At 46.9% G+C, this 17,866-nt stretch overlaps 1 protein-coding gene across 1 annotated transcript in view; it reads left to right on the top strand.

The window, feature by feature from the left end:
- The window catches only part of Slit3 (slit guidance ligand 3), a 597,086-nt gene that overhangs the window by 40,658 nt on the left and 538,562 nt on the right, over positions 1-17,866 (top strand). The window contains exons 2-3 of the mRNA XM_013347495.2: positions 10,168-10,239; positions 16,054-16,125. Of these exons, the coding sequence (XP_013202949.2) occupies positions 10,168-10,239; positions 16,054-16,125 (144 nt within the window). The remainder of the gene's footprint in view (positions 1-10,167; positions 10,240-16,053; positions 16,126-17,866) is intronic.

Consider the following 17,866-nt stretch of genomic DNA (forward strand, 5'->3'; position numbering starts at 1 on the left):
CCTCCCTCCCTCCCTCCTCCTGGCTTCAGGCAGGGGTTGACAGTCCTTGGTGCTTCGTGTCTGGTGGCTGCTTGGCTCTCCTTCACACGGTGTCATTCCTGTGTCTCTGCTCCGTCATCTCCTTCATCTTTTAAGGACAGTAATCACACTGGCTTAGAGCCCATCCCGATGAACTCGCTTGAACCTGATTGCATCTACAAAGAGTCTTTTTCAAATATGACCGCATTCACATTAGCGGGGCGCAGGGCTTCAACATAGACTCGTGGGTATTTAATTCTACCCATAACATAGCCATGATGTTGGGGTTGTGAGCAGACACGGAAGCTTTCGAGACCGGACAGAAACGTATGTGCAAGCAGAGTGCCTTGCATGGTGGCGGGGTCTAGTGGGTTTCCAGTAAGTGTCTGCAGGTCAGAGGAAGGAAGAGTCCAGTGAGGTATGCTGTGGACAGGGATGAAGTGCTGTTGTTCTGGGACACTAAGTACACATCTATGAGAAGTTAATTGTGTTGTATGGGACAGAATTCCTATGGGGGAAGATGGCTTATGGCTGCTGTCTCAGTCTCTTTCCTGCTGACCCCTTTTGTGATCCTAATAGTGCAAGGCCTAAGTCAGCCCATGGGATGCTGTCAGCTCTATTGTTCTATCCGGCTCTTTCTGCTGTCATCCCTCTGGGTCTGTTTGTTTATATTCTTCTACCTAGAACCTTCTCCCTTCAGCACCTCCTCCCCTCAGCTGACTCCATCCCCTCTGTCTCAGACATAATATCGCTATAAAAGAGAGGTTCCCAAACCTGCCCCAGACAAGGCAGAGCCCCCACTTCCTTGCACCCCCACCTTTATCTCCATGCCATCTCTAGAGCTATTGTCTGGTTACCTACCTATCATAATCTCTGGTCCTGTTGTTTGTTTACGTTGTTTGTGTATGGTCTCCAATGGCATTTGCCTCCTCTTGCTGCCAGGCAATCTTACCACAAAGGTGGCCGCTTCAAACAGTACCAGTAGGCACCTCAGAGACAGCTGGGCCTCTGCCTCCGCGTCTGACAGGGCTTTAGTCACGATGCTGCTCGAGGCTGTGGACTCTTTTCATGTCCGTGGGCTCATTGGTGGAGAATGGCATCCTTTGAGGTCTGTTAGACCGAAGGCTTCAGGTTGTTTTTGCCATTGTCAGTTCCCATACCCCGCTGCGTAATGTCGAAGCCGACCTGAGTTCTTGCCATGCGGACATGGCCACGGGCTTCATCACAGCCGAAAAGAGGCCCTGAGCAAGATGAGCACAAAGCGGCATAAAATACATCAAAAAGAGCATCCTTTTCTCCTTCCCTGTATTAGCTGCTTGGAAGCAAGCCCAAGGTCCTGCCCACCTGAAGGAAAAGGGAAGGGGGTGTCCTCAGCCACCAGCTGTGGATCTGTCTTCCACACTCACTCAAATTTCTTTAAAGGGGATTTGTTGTTTACTCTTCTAGCCTTGGCCACAATGGAGTGCCAGGCCCAGAGCGGTGGTTAGTAAAGACTGGTCATAGAGATGGATGAAGGGAGGAGGCCAGGCGGCGGTAAAGGGGGATGGGAGTCAGGGGCGGGAAGGATGGAGGAAGGAAGGAAGAAGTTGTGGGGGCATATGCTCGCTTTTGCCTCCTGTTTGACGAGTCAAAAAAAATGTCTGCTTGCTTTTACCCTGAGGCAGTGCCTCTGGGCTTTTATATTTGCTATTTCTTCTTTCCAAATCCTTTTATCCTCTCCTACGTATTCCCATGCCAACCCCACTGTGCCCAGCTCATTTTTGAGGTCTCAGTTAAAATGCCACCTTTCCCTGGAATCCTCCCCTCTACCTACAGGGCCACCACCCTCCAACCATACTCCCTTATAGGGTTTGTTTATGCCTCTGGCATAGGAGAGAACAGGGGTCTGTGAGCTATGGTCCCAGAGACAACTTAGCCTCTTTTTTTTTTCTTTTTCCTCCTTTACCTCTCCTTCCCCAGACAGAGTTTCTCTGTCCTGGCTGTTCGGGAATTCACTTTGTAGACTAGGCTGGTCTTGAACTCACTGAGATCCGCCTCCCAAGTTCTGGAATTAAAGGTGTGTGGCACCACTGCCAGGCTCAACTAAGCCTCTTTGACCACTTTTTCCTAATAAAGTTTTGTTTGCATACAGGTACAACTTGCTCTCTACTCATTTGTTTAAGTCTGTGGCAGTTTTCACACTGCAGAACAGAGCCTGGAGAGATGGCTCAGCAGTTAAAAATACTAGCTGCTATAGCAGAGGGCCAGGGTTTGATTCTCAGCACCCAGGTGGCGTCTCGCAACCATCTGTAACTCCAATCCAATGGTGTCCGACACACTCTTCTGGTCTCAGCCATCACCAGGCATGCATGTGGTGCATAGACATGTATGCAGTCAAAGTACCTATATGAATAAAAAAGACACACACACACACACACACACACACACACACACACACACACACAGAGAGAGAGAGAGAGAGAGAGAGAGAGAGAGAGAGAACATGAAAGGGAAAGAAAGAAAACATGACAGGCAAGAAAAAAAACAACAGGCATTTGTTGTCTGGCCCTTCTAAGATGAGCATATGAATTTGTGGCATAGACATTACCACACTTTATGGAAACTGCTCCTTTAATTGTTCCCCGTGAACTGCTCTCTTTAAGGCCAAGGGCCGTATCACTCTTATTTTCTAGCACATGTTATAGCCCAGCAATTTGCGGGGAAGACCTGTCTGTTGAATGAATACATGAATGAGTGAGTGCGTGAATGATATATCAGGAAGAAACAGAATCCAGACAGAAAACTCAGCTGAGAGACAGCCCTGGCGGATACAGTTACATGTGAACAATTTCAGGGTATAGGTGTAGCTCAGGGAACCACAGAGGTACTGTGGAACCCGGGACATAAAAGTGTGGAGGGGTTTCCATCTCTAAGGCAGAAGAGGGGAGAGGAAGCTAAGTGTTTGCGAGGCTGGCATGGGCATAGTCGCTAGAAGGAGCTGTGACCCTTGGCAGAAGAGTGTGCTGACCTGGCTGAGCTCCTGGGGAAAGCTTCAGGAGAATGGCTTCCTTGTCCCCCCTCTGCCGCTGCTTCCCACCTCCACCCACCTTACTGGAAGATGGGAGAGCTCCCAAGACAGCCCAGTGTGAGCAATTGGGTCTTCTCCCTGGATGGAAGGGTGGAGTAGGTGACTGACACCAAGGCCAAGGCCCTTTGCCCCCTTTTGCCTTGGTCCCAAATGGGGTCTGCGATGCACCTTTGATCCTGGCCCCTTTTATTCAGTTTCTGGACAGGAGTCCCAAATCCATGCTATCAGACTTTGTGGTGTATCGCTACAACGTGTGAAGACTTCAAGAGCTTCCTGGCTGGCTGTAGTCCTTCCTTCCTTTGTAATTCCTACCCCTGTCCTTGCTGTCACCCAGTCCTTCCCGTCCTGTCCTCCCTTACCCTCTGTTCTAAAAGGTTTTCTCTGAGTTTCCGCTTAAGCGTTGTTGCTCTCGACACCTCTCTTTATCTGCCCATTCACCGCGGAATGTAGAACCATCTCCCGACATCTCATTTTGCATATTTTCCGAGTATCTTATGATTTAATTGATCTCTGCTCTTTCTCTGTCCCACTCACTGTGGAATGTAGACTCCCAACATTTTGTTTTGCGTATTTTCCAAGTATCTCAAGACTTAGTTTATTTCGGCTCCAAAGTGCTGAGAACAAGGACCAAGCTACATTCTAGATTTTTAAAAGCCAGCTTGGTTATAGATCTCCAAATATATCCATCCTAAGTAGATCTGAAAGCTGACAGGACTGCCCAGCCTTCTCTATTCACAGTACCCTGTAGACTTCATCCCAATATGACCTAACTTCCATCCTTGGCCTGTGTAGCCTGTGCAGCTTCTTTGTTATGTGCAGTTCCCAGATTGAGACTCTGTCTTCCGTTCTGCAGTCCAGAAGGTTTCTCTTTGTAGAGTTGTGCAAGGAGCAGGCAGATATAAGAGTCCAGTCTCCGTGTGTGGTATGTTCCCTGTATGAAGTTGCTTCTGACTATGATGATGTGAGTTATATCTCACTGTACCAAAGGTCAGACATAGTGTACCTCCCCTGCCCTCTGGACAGTTTAGCTTAACCAGTGTGCTTTCGACATGTGCAGGTATTTACACAAGCCCAAAGTCGGCAAGATCATCTAACCAAGGATCAGTTTTGCAACAATCTGTTGAGCATCTCATCTGTTTTGTTAAAATTGGTGATCTAATTGTCCAAGTACAATCACCCAGTGGGGAAACTGTAATCTGAACCCCAGTGAGGTGGGGGCCATTCCTGTGCTTCTCCATCCCAGACAAACGTCTCTCAGCTGCATCCCAGCCTACGCCACCATCCTCTCCCTACCAGTCGCCCATCTGTACCACGGGTTCTCCCAAGACCACTCGTCACATGCTTTCTGCTTAAGCCTCCAGGTAACCCCGTAGAGCTGACATTTGGGGTCACATCTTAGGAGTGTCCTAGCAGCAGCTGTCATATCTGGGTCTGAGTGAAGTTGTGTCTTTGCTAACGCCACCCAGCTCGGTAGTGAGGAAGCTGGGATTCAAACCCACAGCCTCTGGCTTTTCCTCGGATGTCTCTTTTTCTCCACGCTGTGCTGTTTCACTGGGGGTAGATCTTTATACTTCCCCTTCCCAGATGCGCTATGACTCAGAGAAAGATCTGTAGGAATGCTGCGGAGGGAAGGAGGAAAGGGGTCCGTGTGTGCATGTGCCAAGACAGAGACAAGAGCCTGGCCCAGACCGTGTTATTTTTGTTTCATTTTTTTTCCAGTATTGCTCTGAATTCTTCTTCCTCCCCACTCCACCCAAGGTGTCAAACAGATGTGAAAATACCACAGAACTCAAACCTCAACTGTGGTTTATGATTCATTTGTTGGGATGGGAAACCAATGCAGGAGATTGCTATGGTGACGGCTGTTTACAGAGGCAGCATGAGAGATACCAGTCATGGGCAAAGATTAAAGAGCATCCTTGGGCTTGCAGAGAGGTTCAGTGTTGCTACTGTCCAGCCTCAGTGGGAGATAGGACAGAAAGTGTACGATTTTGGCTGGAACTGGGGGCAATCAAGCCAACAGGTGTATTCCTTTGTTTCCATCAAAGCAAAGAGATGAGAAACTGTGTTCTCTCATTTTATTTGTTTTTGTACTTTCTGTCCCTCCCCACCCATCTAGTAGATAACTTTACACAATGCGAAAATACTTAGACTCGTGATAGATGGGCAACAGGATTCAATGGCTAAAGATGACCTGGCCTGTAAGGTCGTTTTTATAGGGTTGGGAAGCTGGATCACTGGGTAAAGGGCTTTGCTGTGCAAATGTGAGGACCTGAATCATGATCCCCCTTGCACTCATGCAAAAATCCAGGCATCCTGGTGTTTGTCTGCAATTCCAGGACCCAGATGTGGAGACAGAGGATCCTAGGTGCTCATGTCTGACGTGGTTAGACAGTCTAACTAATTGATGAGCCCCAGACTCTGCCACAACAACAAAATAAGGTAGAGAGCGAAGGAAGACACTTGACATTGATTTCTGCCCTTGCAGGCGCATCTGTGGGCATGTATCCTTGTGCACACACACACACACACAGACACACACACAGACACACACACACACGCACACACACCTGGCCTCTGCATTCAGACTGTCTGGGTTCTAGTGCTGTTTTACCTACTGGCATGTGACCTCATGTTGTAGTTTTCCTCTGGGTGAAAATCTTCTAAAGAGCAGAGGACGAGACCAAGTCTCCTTGTGTGAAAAGTGAGACAGTAAACAATGGCTCATAGATTCAAGAGGTACACAGAGCGTTAGCAAAGGGCTCGGTGCATAGGGTAGGCTCGGCAGAGAGATGCTCTTAAGGAGGTTCACCTACAGATATTCATCTGTTGATGGAAACAATAATACCTATTGTTCAGACGTGTTATGAAGAAAGATGTAAACTAAAAAGGATAGAAAGTTAAAGACATTGAACCTGACAGGACAGACTGCTGTGACAAACAGCCCCTGGATTTGGGTGGCTTTGAAGCTATTTCTGAAATATGTCTGAATCTGATGGGTACAGATCAGGAGGCAAGGAAGGCATCTCTGTCTCATGCAGTCACTCAGGGACCTGGGCTCTGACCATGTGCCACCTTGCGAATCCTCCATTATTTTCTGAATCCGGCCCAAGATACAGGTCAAGGAAGGGTGTGAAGCATTGGGTAGGGAATTTCATGGCTCTGCCCTGAAGGCAGCATGTATTATTTTAGCCCATTGTGCAGTGCTATGAACTCAGTCACATGGTCACACTCAAGGAAATCTTGGAAATGCAGTCTGTTGTGTTCACAAAGATGCTTTAATGGACAGCTTACTAACCTGCAAGGGTTCAGTGAATGGAGTAAAGTCAGGCCACAGTGATTCCCGTGCTTCCGTTAACTCCACCTGAATGGGTGGACACCCTCGCTTAAGCAGTGTTTATTGCGCCAAGGATGAGCGCGGGGCCACTTCTCGCCTCATTTTCAGAAGACATAAATGCCTTCTTTCCTTGAGCCATCCTTGACTCTAATGACAGGACTGAGGGTCTCAAAGCAGCAGCCATGGAGAATCACCTTTGCCATGGAGAGCCATGGGAATCCATTTTACTCGTAGTGGTGAATTAAATATTCAGTAGGTGTCTTTTTCTCCCTCTTTGTTCCACATCTTCAGTTTTATGAAACAGATTACCCCAAAGTAATCACTTTGGTCAATGCCTTAAGACATGGGAACGGTGTACCTGGTTTGTTTTGGTGAACTAAAATTTCTCTGCGTTATGTAGGTAGGTAGGTAGGGAGTGTACTTCAACTAGTTACAGTAATCCCAAATTTAGCGATGGGTAAGCCCTATGAGTATAGCATCTTCATTTAACCTTCAAAAACAAAAGGCTCTTGAGGTCGTGTGTGTCATTTTGATCCTTAGTCACGGGCCACTCGGGAGGTTGGCTGGGCAAGGAATTCAGCTCCGGGACTCTATGTGAGGACCCTCAGAGTATATCCCACCCCACCATGTCCTCAGCGCCTCTGTGGCACACTGCATCCCTTCCCGTAATGAATATTAATTGAAAATACCAGTGCAGAAGCTGGCAGCAGGAGCTGCTGCAGTGCCACGCTCTGTCTTAGTAATTAAACCCTCAACTGCTTTGTCATTTTCCCAGTTCCCAAGGTCCCCACACATCCATCCAGACTCTGGGGGGAGCAGAGAAGAGTGCTCACCATGCTAGGGACGTTACTGGATCCCAGCTATCTCTCCACTGCTGGGCTATCCTGGCGTCAGTGTGTGCCTGGGGCCCTTTCCTCACTAACACCCTGCTTAAGTAGCGGAAGTGAAATGGGGTGGTCCTCTATCACAAACTAAAAAACAGTTTGGATGGCTGGCCTAGGAGGGGGAAACTGAGGAAAGAGAAGTGGAGTCTAGGTGAGGTTACCCAAGGCCATGCTTGCGTTTTAATCTCACTGTAATTTCTCATATCAGTAAAGTTATCCTTCCTCAGACTCGATTGCTCCTCACACAAAGTGCAGAAATTGGAAACCGCTCTCCTTCTCGTCTAATGCAGCAGTGACCTGTGACCTAATGTGACCTCTGGGTCACAACCCCTTGAGGGTCATGTATCAGATATCCTGCAAAACAGATACATATAATATGATGTATAACAATAGCAAACTTACAGTTAGGAAAAAGCAGAATCATTTTGTGGTTGGGGGGTCAACACAATGTGAGGTCCTATATTAAAAAGCTGAGAACCACTGCTCTAATGCAAGCCTGTAACTCACAGGTCTTCGTGGAGACCTGTTGTCAGACAGGTGACTCTCGGTAATCCAGGGAGACTATCCTGATGCCTTGGCTGACAGCAGACACGTAATAGCACTGCTCCCATAAGATTTACCGCTGTGTGATATCATAGCTGATAAATCTCTCTGTGTGTGTGCTCTAATGTTTGTACCATGGAAGCAGGCAGCTGCAACTGGAGACTATTTGCCTGCCCACTCAGTTCCTGAATAATCACTCTGAGACTTAATATTAATTACAAACTGTTTGGCATATTAGCTCAGGCTTATTATTAACTAGCTCTTGCAACTTAAATCAGCCCATTTCTATTATTCTACATTTTACCACAAGGCTCGTAGCTTGTTACCTCACATCTTGCTTCCCCTGGTGGCTGCTGGCATCTCCCCGACTCTGCCTTCTTTCTCTCAGTATCTTTGTTTGGATTTCCCACCTGGCTGTATTTTGCCTGACTATTGACCAAATCAGCTTCTTTATTAATCAATGGTAATGAAAACATATTTAGAGCATACAGAAGGGCACCCCACGTCAGGCAACACACATTTTTTTCAAAGCAGATTCTGTAATTGAGTGACTTGTGGCAGTATATAAACTCAATTTCAGACACCCTTGTAGAAACTCCACAGGCTCAAACCCTGAAAGCTTTTCTTCTCATAGGAGGGTACAGTATGAATGGATTCAGTCTTCAGCTTCCAGTGTTAAGAACTGTAATATTTTTTATGTCTCCTTCCTGTAGTAGTAGTAGTAAGTTCTTTGGAGTCATTTGGGGGCCCACCACCTAGATCCCAAATGAATCACACACGGAGCCTTTCTCTTATTTAGAAACATCAGGCCTTAGCTTGGCTTGTTTCTTACCCGCGTTTCTTAATTTATATTATCCCCTCTGCCTTTTGCCTCTGGGCTTCTTTTCTCTTACTTTTATAAATCTTCCCTTTACTCTGGGGATTACTGTGTAGCTGGATGGCTGGCCCCCGATGTCCTCCTCCTTCTCGGGCTACTCCTCTGAACCCCTGCTCCCAAATTTCTCCTTCTCTATATCCTTGCTGCCTGCCAGTCCTGCCTATCTTTGCTCCTGCCTCGCTATTGGCCGTCAGATCTTTATTAGACCATCAGGTGTTCTAGACAGGCAAACTATCACAGCAAAACAAAAGCAACACAAACAAAAGTAAATTAAAAATTAAAATGTTCCCGATGCCCCCCTCCCTTTTTCATCTAGGGATCATAGGTGACTTCAGGAAATACAGAATGTTTATCCAGTTGTTCACAGGTTTGTTCTTAACTTCAGCTCCTCTTTAACCCTGACTTCCTACCACCCACGATGCCTCCCTCACCTTTACCCCAGGAACTGACAGGTCGAGCTTTCAGCTCCCCCATGACAAATGCCCCTAAGTTGCATCCAGGCAGCTGCCTTTGCCTACTCTGTAGAATTAGCTTTTACTACCTGCTATGCACAAGCTCAATGGTGTTAGCACCTGTTAGAAACTAAACTCAGGGAATTTGCCAACTAGTTAGAAACTAGATAAGTTTTGTTTGGCCTACTAGACAAAGTTGTGTTTTCTATTTATACCTATCTAGCTATGGACCAAAGCCAGTGACCATTCTTTTCGATTTCAAGGAATAGATGCAAAATGGTTGTTTTCATCTTCTTGGTCTGGAACGTTGTCCTTTAGTGGAGGCAAGATGGCTTGTCGGAACCCTGAGCTGATTTAAACCAAAATGAAAATAAAGTGGAATAGATCGACTCACAAAAGGCTAAAATACGGAAGTATCTGGCTTCAGGCATAAGCAGATCCAAGCGCTCACAAAACACCATGAAGGGTGTCTCTTTTCGTCATCTGGGTCTGGAACACTGTCCTTAATGATCAAGATGGCTTCTGGGAACTTTGACCTGCTTTGCTACCCCAGTGGAGAGAAAGTTATTCTTTGAATCATGCACGCATTCCTGAGACAGTGAAAGGGATTGAAGGTACTTAAAAGCCTGGCCTGGGTCAACTGCTCCTCCCTGGAACCCCTGAAATTTACAGGAGGCCTCAGTTCTACTTGCATAAATTAATCTGAAAATTGGGGGGCCTGGGGACACTGAGAGATACGTTTGTTACTTGAAGAAAGGACCACAGAAGACAGGCAGTTAAGTGTAACTGGGTTCCACTACCTACATAATGAATGGCTTATTCCATACAATTTCCTTCAGGTTAGTTGGGCATGCTCAAGGGATATCATTAATCATTGGAATTGCCTACCCCCTGACAGGCAGCATTCCCCCAGTCTAAGCCAAGTCTGCATTGAATAGAGTGTAAGTGTAACCTGCAAAGATCTGACCTGAGTTTTTGTTCCATTGCAGTGACCTGGACAGAAATAACATCACCAGAATCACCAAGATGGACTTCGCTGGACTGAAGAATCTCCGAGTCTTGTAAGTGTGTGTAATGGTGTGCCAGCGAGTTTTCATTTTCAGCTCTTCAGCTTGTGAAAATGGTGCGCTGCCCTGACATCACATTCCCAAGCTCTGGGCCGCGGGAATTCATGTTTCTGCTGCAGAAAGCCCTTCATTACTGTACCAAGTGTTCACAGATATCAGATTGTATGGCTGGATGCTGCTGGCTGGGCGAGATCGATAGAAGCACCGGGTTCCAGTGACAGGAAATACAGAAGGCAATAAATGAATTAAGTCAACATGCCCTGCTTCCTGGATGACAGCAATGTCAGGTTGACTAACCATGCCTTCCCTTCCAGAGAGATTATAATTTCTTCCCCAGCTTGTGCATTAAAAGAGCAATTGGGACAGATGTTATTTATCTTCCTGCTTAATGGAGAGGAGGGGAGGAGAGATGGAGAGGGCCAGGCAAGGGCAGAATCCGGGATGGCCATTCACAGCTGTGCAGACAGGTTGCAGAATCTGAGGTAGGCACTGATGGAATAGGGAGACAAGGAACGGCAGGTTTCCTTTCTGAACATTGTAGCGTTTTACCTAGCCCTTGGTTTGGGTTTCATAAGGAGATGACTATGTACTATTCACTGAAAAGCTTGACGCTCAGAAAAACGAGAGCGGAGCGATTGGGTTCTCTTTCTTTCCTTCCTTCCTTATTGCTGATGTTTACCCATAGTGTGGCTCCTGCCCAGGAGTGCAGCCTGGAAAGTTTGGTCCCAGCTTTGATGTTATTTGTGTCATGGAATCATGCCTGGCTCATCTTTATTGGCTGTTGCGGCTAACTCGTTGCTACCAGATTCCACCTCTCTTAACACACATATTTTTTAAAGATTTATGTCATTTTGTATACATGAAGGCTTTGCTTGCCTGCATGTATGTCCACCATATGTGTGCCTGGTGTCCTCAAAGGTCAGAAGAGGGCATCAGATCCTCTGGAACTTGAGTTACAGATGGTTGTGAGCTTCCCTGTTGGGGCTGGGAATTGAACCCGTGTCTTCTACAAGAGCAACAAGTACTCCGAACTACTGAGCTGTCTCTCCAGCCCCTCAGTCCCCTGTTTCCACTCACAGCTCTGCACAACAGAATGATTTTGTCCTTGGGACAGGAAGCACCAGATTCTCATTTGATTTAGGATTCATTGCTCATGCAACTTTGGGGAAATCCTGTACCCCCTCGGATCTCAGTTTTCCCTTCAGCAGCAGAGTGAGTGAATGCTTCAAAGTCCTCTCAATTCTAGTTATACATGGAGCGCTCCAGGGCTTTGACATTTTTTCAAGCAGCGTTTGATTACTGCCTGTCACTTGTGAAGCAGAACTTCGGTAATCTGGACCTCTTGTTTGAGAAGCATTAGTAATATTGCTTAGGCTGATGGTGACCAGCATTTTCTTGGTTACTTACAGTGGACATGGTGCCGAGTCATACATAGAATAGAACATATGAGGTTGGCGTTATTATGGCCCCCTCTTTGCAGGAGAGGGAACAGCAGAAATCTCAGCTCCACATCGTGAGCGACAGAGCAGTTGGAACTAGAATGCATGCAGTACTTCTGTGCTCACAAAGGAGGAGGATGGGGAGGAGGAAGGAGAGGGAAGGAAGTGCAGCTCCAGTGCATGGTGTCTTGAGGAGGGAGAGGGGAAGGGCATGCAGCTCTGGTGTGCAGAGTGTCACCTGAGTGGTACTGGGGACCAGTGCACAGGGATGCTGGAATCTGATGCAGGGCCTCCAGCTACCAGATGTTCCCCCCATGGACCTCTTCTCTCACCACACTCAGAGTGAAGACCTACCTTGAACTAAGCCTGTCCTGTGCTCTGAGCGCCTGTGTGTATGTCAAGCGAGTAACTGCTCTGATAAGGTCTACGCCCATCAGTAGGGAGGTTGGCAGAGGTACAGGGGGATCCCATGGTTCAGTTTTAGGGTACTTTGTATTAAAAAAGCAAGGCAGGAGACTGCTGCTTCTAGGTCATTTGCTGGCTTAAAAGGCAGAACTGTGTTTAGGCATTTTTTCTTTTTGTCTTTTTTGCCCCATTTCTTCCACTTGTTTCTGTAAGAGATGTTTTTTCCATACAAGTCAAAATTCACCTAATGTTTCATTTTCTAACCAAGTCAAAAATAACCCTTTGATTTTCTTACTGCTGCATCAGAAAGACTAATAAAAATTCCAATTTCCATATCTGCTCTCTGCAAATAGAAAGTTTAAAATAATCACAAAAGATGACATTAATGTCTTCCGCAGAGTCTACAACCCTCCTTTGACTACAGTTTATCTTTTGAGTTAATTGGCGCATTCTTCTATTTTGATAAGCAATACCAAAATGCCTTTTACTCCTTTTTTTTGTCGACTGTTAATAGATCTGTTTCATTATCTCCCTTATCAGCTCACAGACAGTTCCTTTCAAGTGGCCCTTTAATTCAGTGAAAGAAATCCGCTAGGTGGAATAGCGGAGAAGCCTTCTAACATCAATAAAATATCCAAACATTTTAATCGTATTTCCCCTCCATCCATTCTTCTCAACTGAGTAACCTAGAGAACTTTTTTTTTTTTATTTTCTTTTGAAAAGCTTTCATGACATGCTGGCATAGTCTCCATGTCTGTTTCTTATTTACTTAGTTTATGGTGAAGCAATAAAAGCCTCGATCGTCGTGAATAATTTGAACTTGCCCCCCATTTCCATGCAGAATGTCTTCTGTCTGCTGATATGGTGCAGGTGAATGGGTAAACAGAGAAGGGAGGCTGGCGAACTTCCGTCCCATCCCAGGGAGATTTTCCCCTAAATGAAGCAGAGATGTAGGTGTTGCCTGCAACCATCATCTCTCCCACAGGTTGGGAGCAGGGAAAAGTCTCTTCTGTTGGTATCAATTATATCCTTTTTCTGAGTAATCCATTTAAGGGCTTGCTGTGTTCACAATGTGGGAGCCAGCTTTATCCCAAATGGGGTTAATAAAAGAGTTTTAAACTCCGCCCCGGCCGTCATCACAGGAGGGCCATTTCCGATTCTAATCTAGCGAAGAGAAAAGGAAAAAGGAAAAAAGTGCCAAAGAGCTGAAATGAACACAGTCTGTGTCCCCCTAACTCAGAACAGACACCGGCCTTGGACAGCTCTTGTGGGAACCGAAAACATAGCCTGACCATGATCCCACGTCCTCCCGTGTCTGGCCGGTAAACTAGGACCTGGATCAACAACTTTCTTACGTGCCCCTGGCTTGCAGTGTTACTTGCTGTCTCCCTGCAGGTTTCGTGGTTCACGTATGTATCCACTGACAGATGCTATTATTTGTCGAGTGGTATTTCCTCGGCCTTTCAATGCCAGGCACGAGGCTGGACTTGGATGGGTTTAGGAAGTCGGTCTGAAAAGGACCCTGGATACCTTCCCAGCAGGGACCAAAGGATACTGCAAGGGCAGGTGAGGAGAGCTAACGTTGACAGAAGAGTGGGTGGGATGAGATGGTCCAGTTCCTCAGGCTAGCGAGAACAGAGCCACAGCTGCCTCGAGGCATTGGGGAGCAATGGGAGCAACTTGATCTTCCAGCCCAACAAAAGCAGCTGTGTCTTAAGTAGAGGGACGCAGTCACCCTGGAGTGGTTTGATCGAAGGGCAAATTTCTTGACCCCGCTGTCTTTCCACGGTTCCCAGCTCCTTCTAGTAAAACCCAGTGGCTGAAGCCAACAGTAAGTAAAGGCCAAGACGTTCTTTGGAAAAGTCATTGCAAGCCAGCTTCCCAGGGCCTGAGCGAGGTAGAGCAGGGGGAGAAAGCTCGCACGCAGATATCGCCCATCTCTGTTGTGTCAGTGTAATGACTGAGCGAAGCCCCTCCGTACGTCCGGAGGTTGACACTCAGCTACTCTCGAGTTAGTCCTTGTTCTAATCGGAGAAGAATGACAGTGAGTGCTGGTTGATTGATTGATTATAAAAGTCTGGCCGATCAACCCCCTAGTCACTAGCATCGAACTGACACCCTGTATAGTAAATGTGCTAATAAAAGTCTGTTAGCTTCCCGGGGCCTCCTTGCCATATGGCAGAATGGAGATGAGGAGGGAAGGAGAGGGGAGGGGAGGAACATTTATTAAAAATTACAGTTTATTACTTCAAACGCTGGGTTTCGTGATCCATTTAATCCATTTTTGTTCTTCTAAGTGCTTCTGCAGTGTCCTATTTTCTGTATTTTACAAATGATGAAACCGAGTCTTAAGGATGATGGGTAGTGTGTTCATTACAACACCACCATCTAGTAAGAAGGAAGGCAGAGATCCTAAACTATACTGGGGGCTCGGAAGTCCTCTCCTTAGCCGTGTGATTTCCCCTTCGGCAAGTCTCTTAGCTACCCCGTTCTTACCTGTTAAGGGAATGGCCTGGATGGAAGTGGCCTGTCAGGGACAGAAAAAGTCACATAAATGGGAAGGCTTGAAATGTTGAGGATTCCGATGAACAGGCTGACCCCTCCTGGCCCGTTAATATTTGCACACACACAAATGTGTTGCGTATTTGAGCCTAACGACTTACCATTGCATGCCCTGCTAGAAATCTCACATCATTGACTCTCCTTCTCCTTTATGGAAAAGTCAGTGTGTGTTGGCCCCACACTTGTGCTTTTTATTCTAGACTGACAGGTAGGCCACGGTGCTGGGTTGGGAGGATGAGGAAGTAAGATTCTCTTCTTTAATCTTTGGGAAGAGAGGATTTCCCCCAGTGAAGCAGGTTGACCCTTAAGCCTAAAACATGCCAGAGGTTAGGCTATCCTAAGGGGTGAGGTCATTGTAGAAGGTCTGTTATGGAATGAAGATAAACCCTTCCCAGGCCATGCTTCTATCCCAAGAGGTGGGGTCATTGTAGAAGGTCTGTTGTGGAATGAAGATAGACCCTCCTTAGGCCATGCTTCTGCCATTCCAGAGGAAACTGGGGCTCTCCTTAATTTCCTCCTCCTCTCAAGAAACAGCCTTCAATCACAGCTGCGCGTCCCCCAAATCCCACGCAGCCACCCAATGCAGTTCCTGTCATTTCTTGGCCCATTTCCCACCCAGAATCCATGCATCATCTTTGTGTCCCCTACCTGTTCAACTAACCCTAATTTAAACTCTCCCTCGTCCCCTTGGTAAACTGCAGAAACAAATGTCTCTTTGTATGGTCAACTCTTAGGGCGAACCCCGTGCGTGGATCAAGCTCACTTAGGCAGAGTGACTAGGACTTTTAATCACCTGCTGGGAGAATTTAGAGGCACAGCACAGCCTGTCGCCAGGCATAGGGATGACTTCTGTGAGGTCGCTATCTTTAGGGAATTGGGATGAACCTGGCCCTGCTTGAGGGACTCTCTGGGTCCTGGCTAGCTGTCTTCCGCACAGTGCTGTTTCTCTGTGACTCTGTCCTTTCTGTGAAGTTGAGCAGGGAAGGAAGGCCCTTTTCAATGAAGTATTTTTGAATCCTTGGAGGAGGGAGCTCCGAGGGAAGAGGTGTTGGATGTACGTGGTTTCTCCAAGGAGCAGCTTTACCTCTTCCATTTCTGTGCAACGTTCTGCAGTTCTCTGGAGGGGGTGGGGGTGGGGGTGGGGGGGGACACATTTGCTGGGAACGTTCTTAAAATAGAGACATGGAAGCCAATCTGTCAGGTAGACGTGTGCAGGCGGCGAAACTCTGGTTACCATGACACCACACTGGGATGCAGTGGTTTTTGTCCCAACAGAATGATTACAGTGGGGAGGACCTCGGGGTCCTAGGAGGGGATATGTGATATGGTTGCACAGCCTAAGGCCTCTGATGAGGCCCCTGACTATTTCAGTCCCTGACCCTGGCTGCCTTTCTGATTCCAGGCATCTGGAAGACAATCAGGTGAGCGTCATCGAGAGAGGCGCCTTCCAGGATCTGAAGCAGCTGGAGCGATTGTAAGTAAAAGCACAGCCTTGGACCTTAAAAAAAAAAAAAAAAAGAATCAGCAAATCAGTGTTTATTTTGTTTTGTTTTTGTAAATTAGTCTTGTGACCTTGGTTTAAAACAAGTCTTCAGTGTTCCATGGAATGTTTTCTACTCTATTTAAGGTTGCTTTGAAGCCTGTTACAGAGGCACCGAGATCCATATCAATTGTTCTAGAAAGGATACAGTGGCCTGCATTGCATCGGGGGCTAGAATTCTTCTTCCTGGGCTAGAGGTAGCCTTCGGTTTTTCTCACATGGGGCTGCTTCCACCCAGACCTCAGCTTCTCCTTTCCCATAGGAGTGAGCTTAATGTCATGGGAAGCCATCGGCCGGTCCTCTACTGCTTAGGCTTCTCCTCCTGGGACTCCTCCTGAAACCCTTGTGGGAGAGGAAGGATGGGCGAGTGGGCGCAGCCTTCCGCGTGCCTGCCTTTCCGAGCGCCAGCCTGTCTCTGGAAACCCACACGTTTCCACGAGAGAACACATTGCCACTGGTTTAAAATAGGCCGCTGTTCTGACTTGATCAGAGGGTGGGCAGCAGGAGAAGTCGGGCTCGGAGTTGGATGGGGCCTCCGTTTATTTTACCCGTGAACGCTTTTGCAGAGAACTCTGGGGTCGTTGTGATGAGGAAGGTTGCTCAGATGGTTAAGTGGGCAGCTTCACCTTTCCTCAGTTAATCATAGCTGACAGCTCAGAACATCTGGAGATTTGCTTTCTGCCCTCTGAGTGGGGATTGTCCCTAAGAGCACTTAGTCATGCCGGTGGGCGGCTCTCATCGATGCCTCCCTCTGCAGCCCCATTGCCCTGACATTTCAGCTTCATTCTGTACTGGGGGCTGGGACTGCAACAGTTCACGGCTCTGCCAGCTTACCTGGAAAAAAAAAAAAAAACACACAAAAAACCATGGCTCTGCTTTTTCGTCCTGTTGCCAAAGCTCGCTTTTAGAGCCTTGCTTTGGTGAAATAGATTGCCCGACCCAACTTTCTTTCTTGTGTAATGTGTCATCCTTTCTCCAAGTCATTATATCCAGGGCCACATGGCATCAGGGAAGGTCTTTGTCTCATGGGGATTAATATATCCCAGAAAAACGCTTTTCTTCCCACTGTGGTGTGATCTGTCTTATCCGTTGTTTTCTTCTGGATCAAACTCCAGCATGGATTTTGCTATCACTAGTTTGAAAATACGACATTTATTTCTAGTAAGAGAAAAAAGTTATTTAAAAACTTAACGTTATCTTTGTTTATGGTTTGATTTTCAAGTTTCCTAAAATTTAAGTTCTCCCTTTTTGAACCAAAAAAACCATAAAAGTATTTGTTAAACCTTGTTCCTCTTTGTGAAATAACCAACATTTACATAGAAAAATAAACATATGGTCCGGTGTGAAAAAGCCTCCTCTTGCTTAGTTTTGTGATTAGGCGGGTAAATAAATTCTTAATTTGCTAATTTCATGGTTGTTGGGAGGGAATTAACGAGGGCTTTGGAGACACCGGGAACTCTGTGTGTGTTTCACACGCGATCCGTTCTTTTATTTTACCCCCCCTGCCAAATTACAGCAAGCAACAATGAGGTGTCATTACCCTCATTTCGCAGATGAAGAAACAAAAGCCCAGTGAGAGTAAGCTGTAGAAATAGGAGCGGCGGGCTGCGTCCCGGCACCCGGCCGCCCACATGGCTAGCTCTACCCGAAATAATTACACGGACACTGTGTTCAT

This window comes from Microtus ochrogaster, chromosome 7 (genome assembly GCF_000317375.1).
Source record: "Microtus ochrogaster isolate Prairie Vole_2 chromosome 7, MicOch1.0, whole genome shotgun sequence".
Taxonomy (NCBI): Eukaryota; Metazoa; Chordata; class Mammalia; order Rodentia; family Cricetidae; genus Microtus; species Microtus ochrogaster.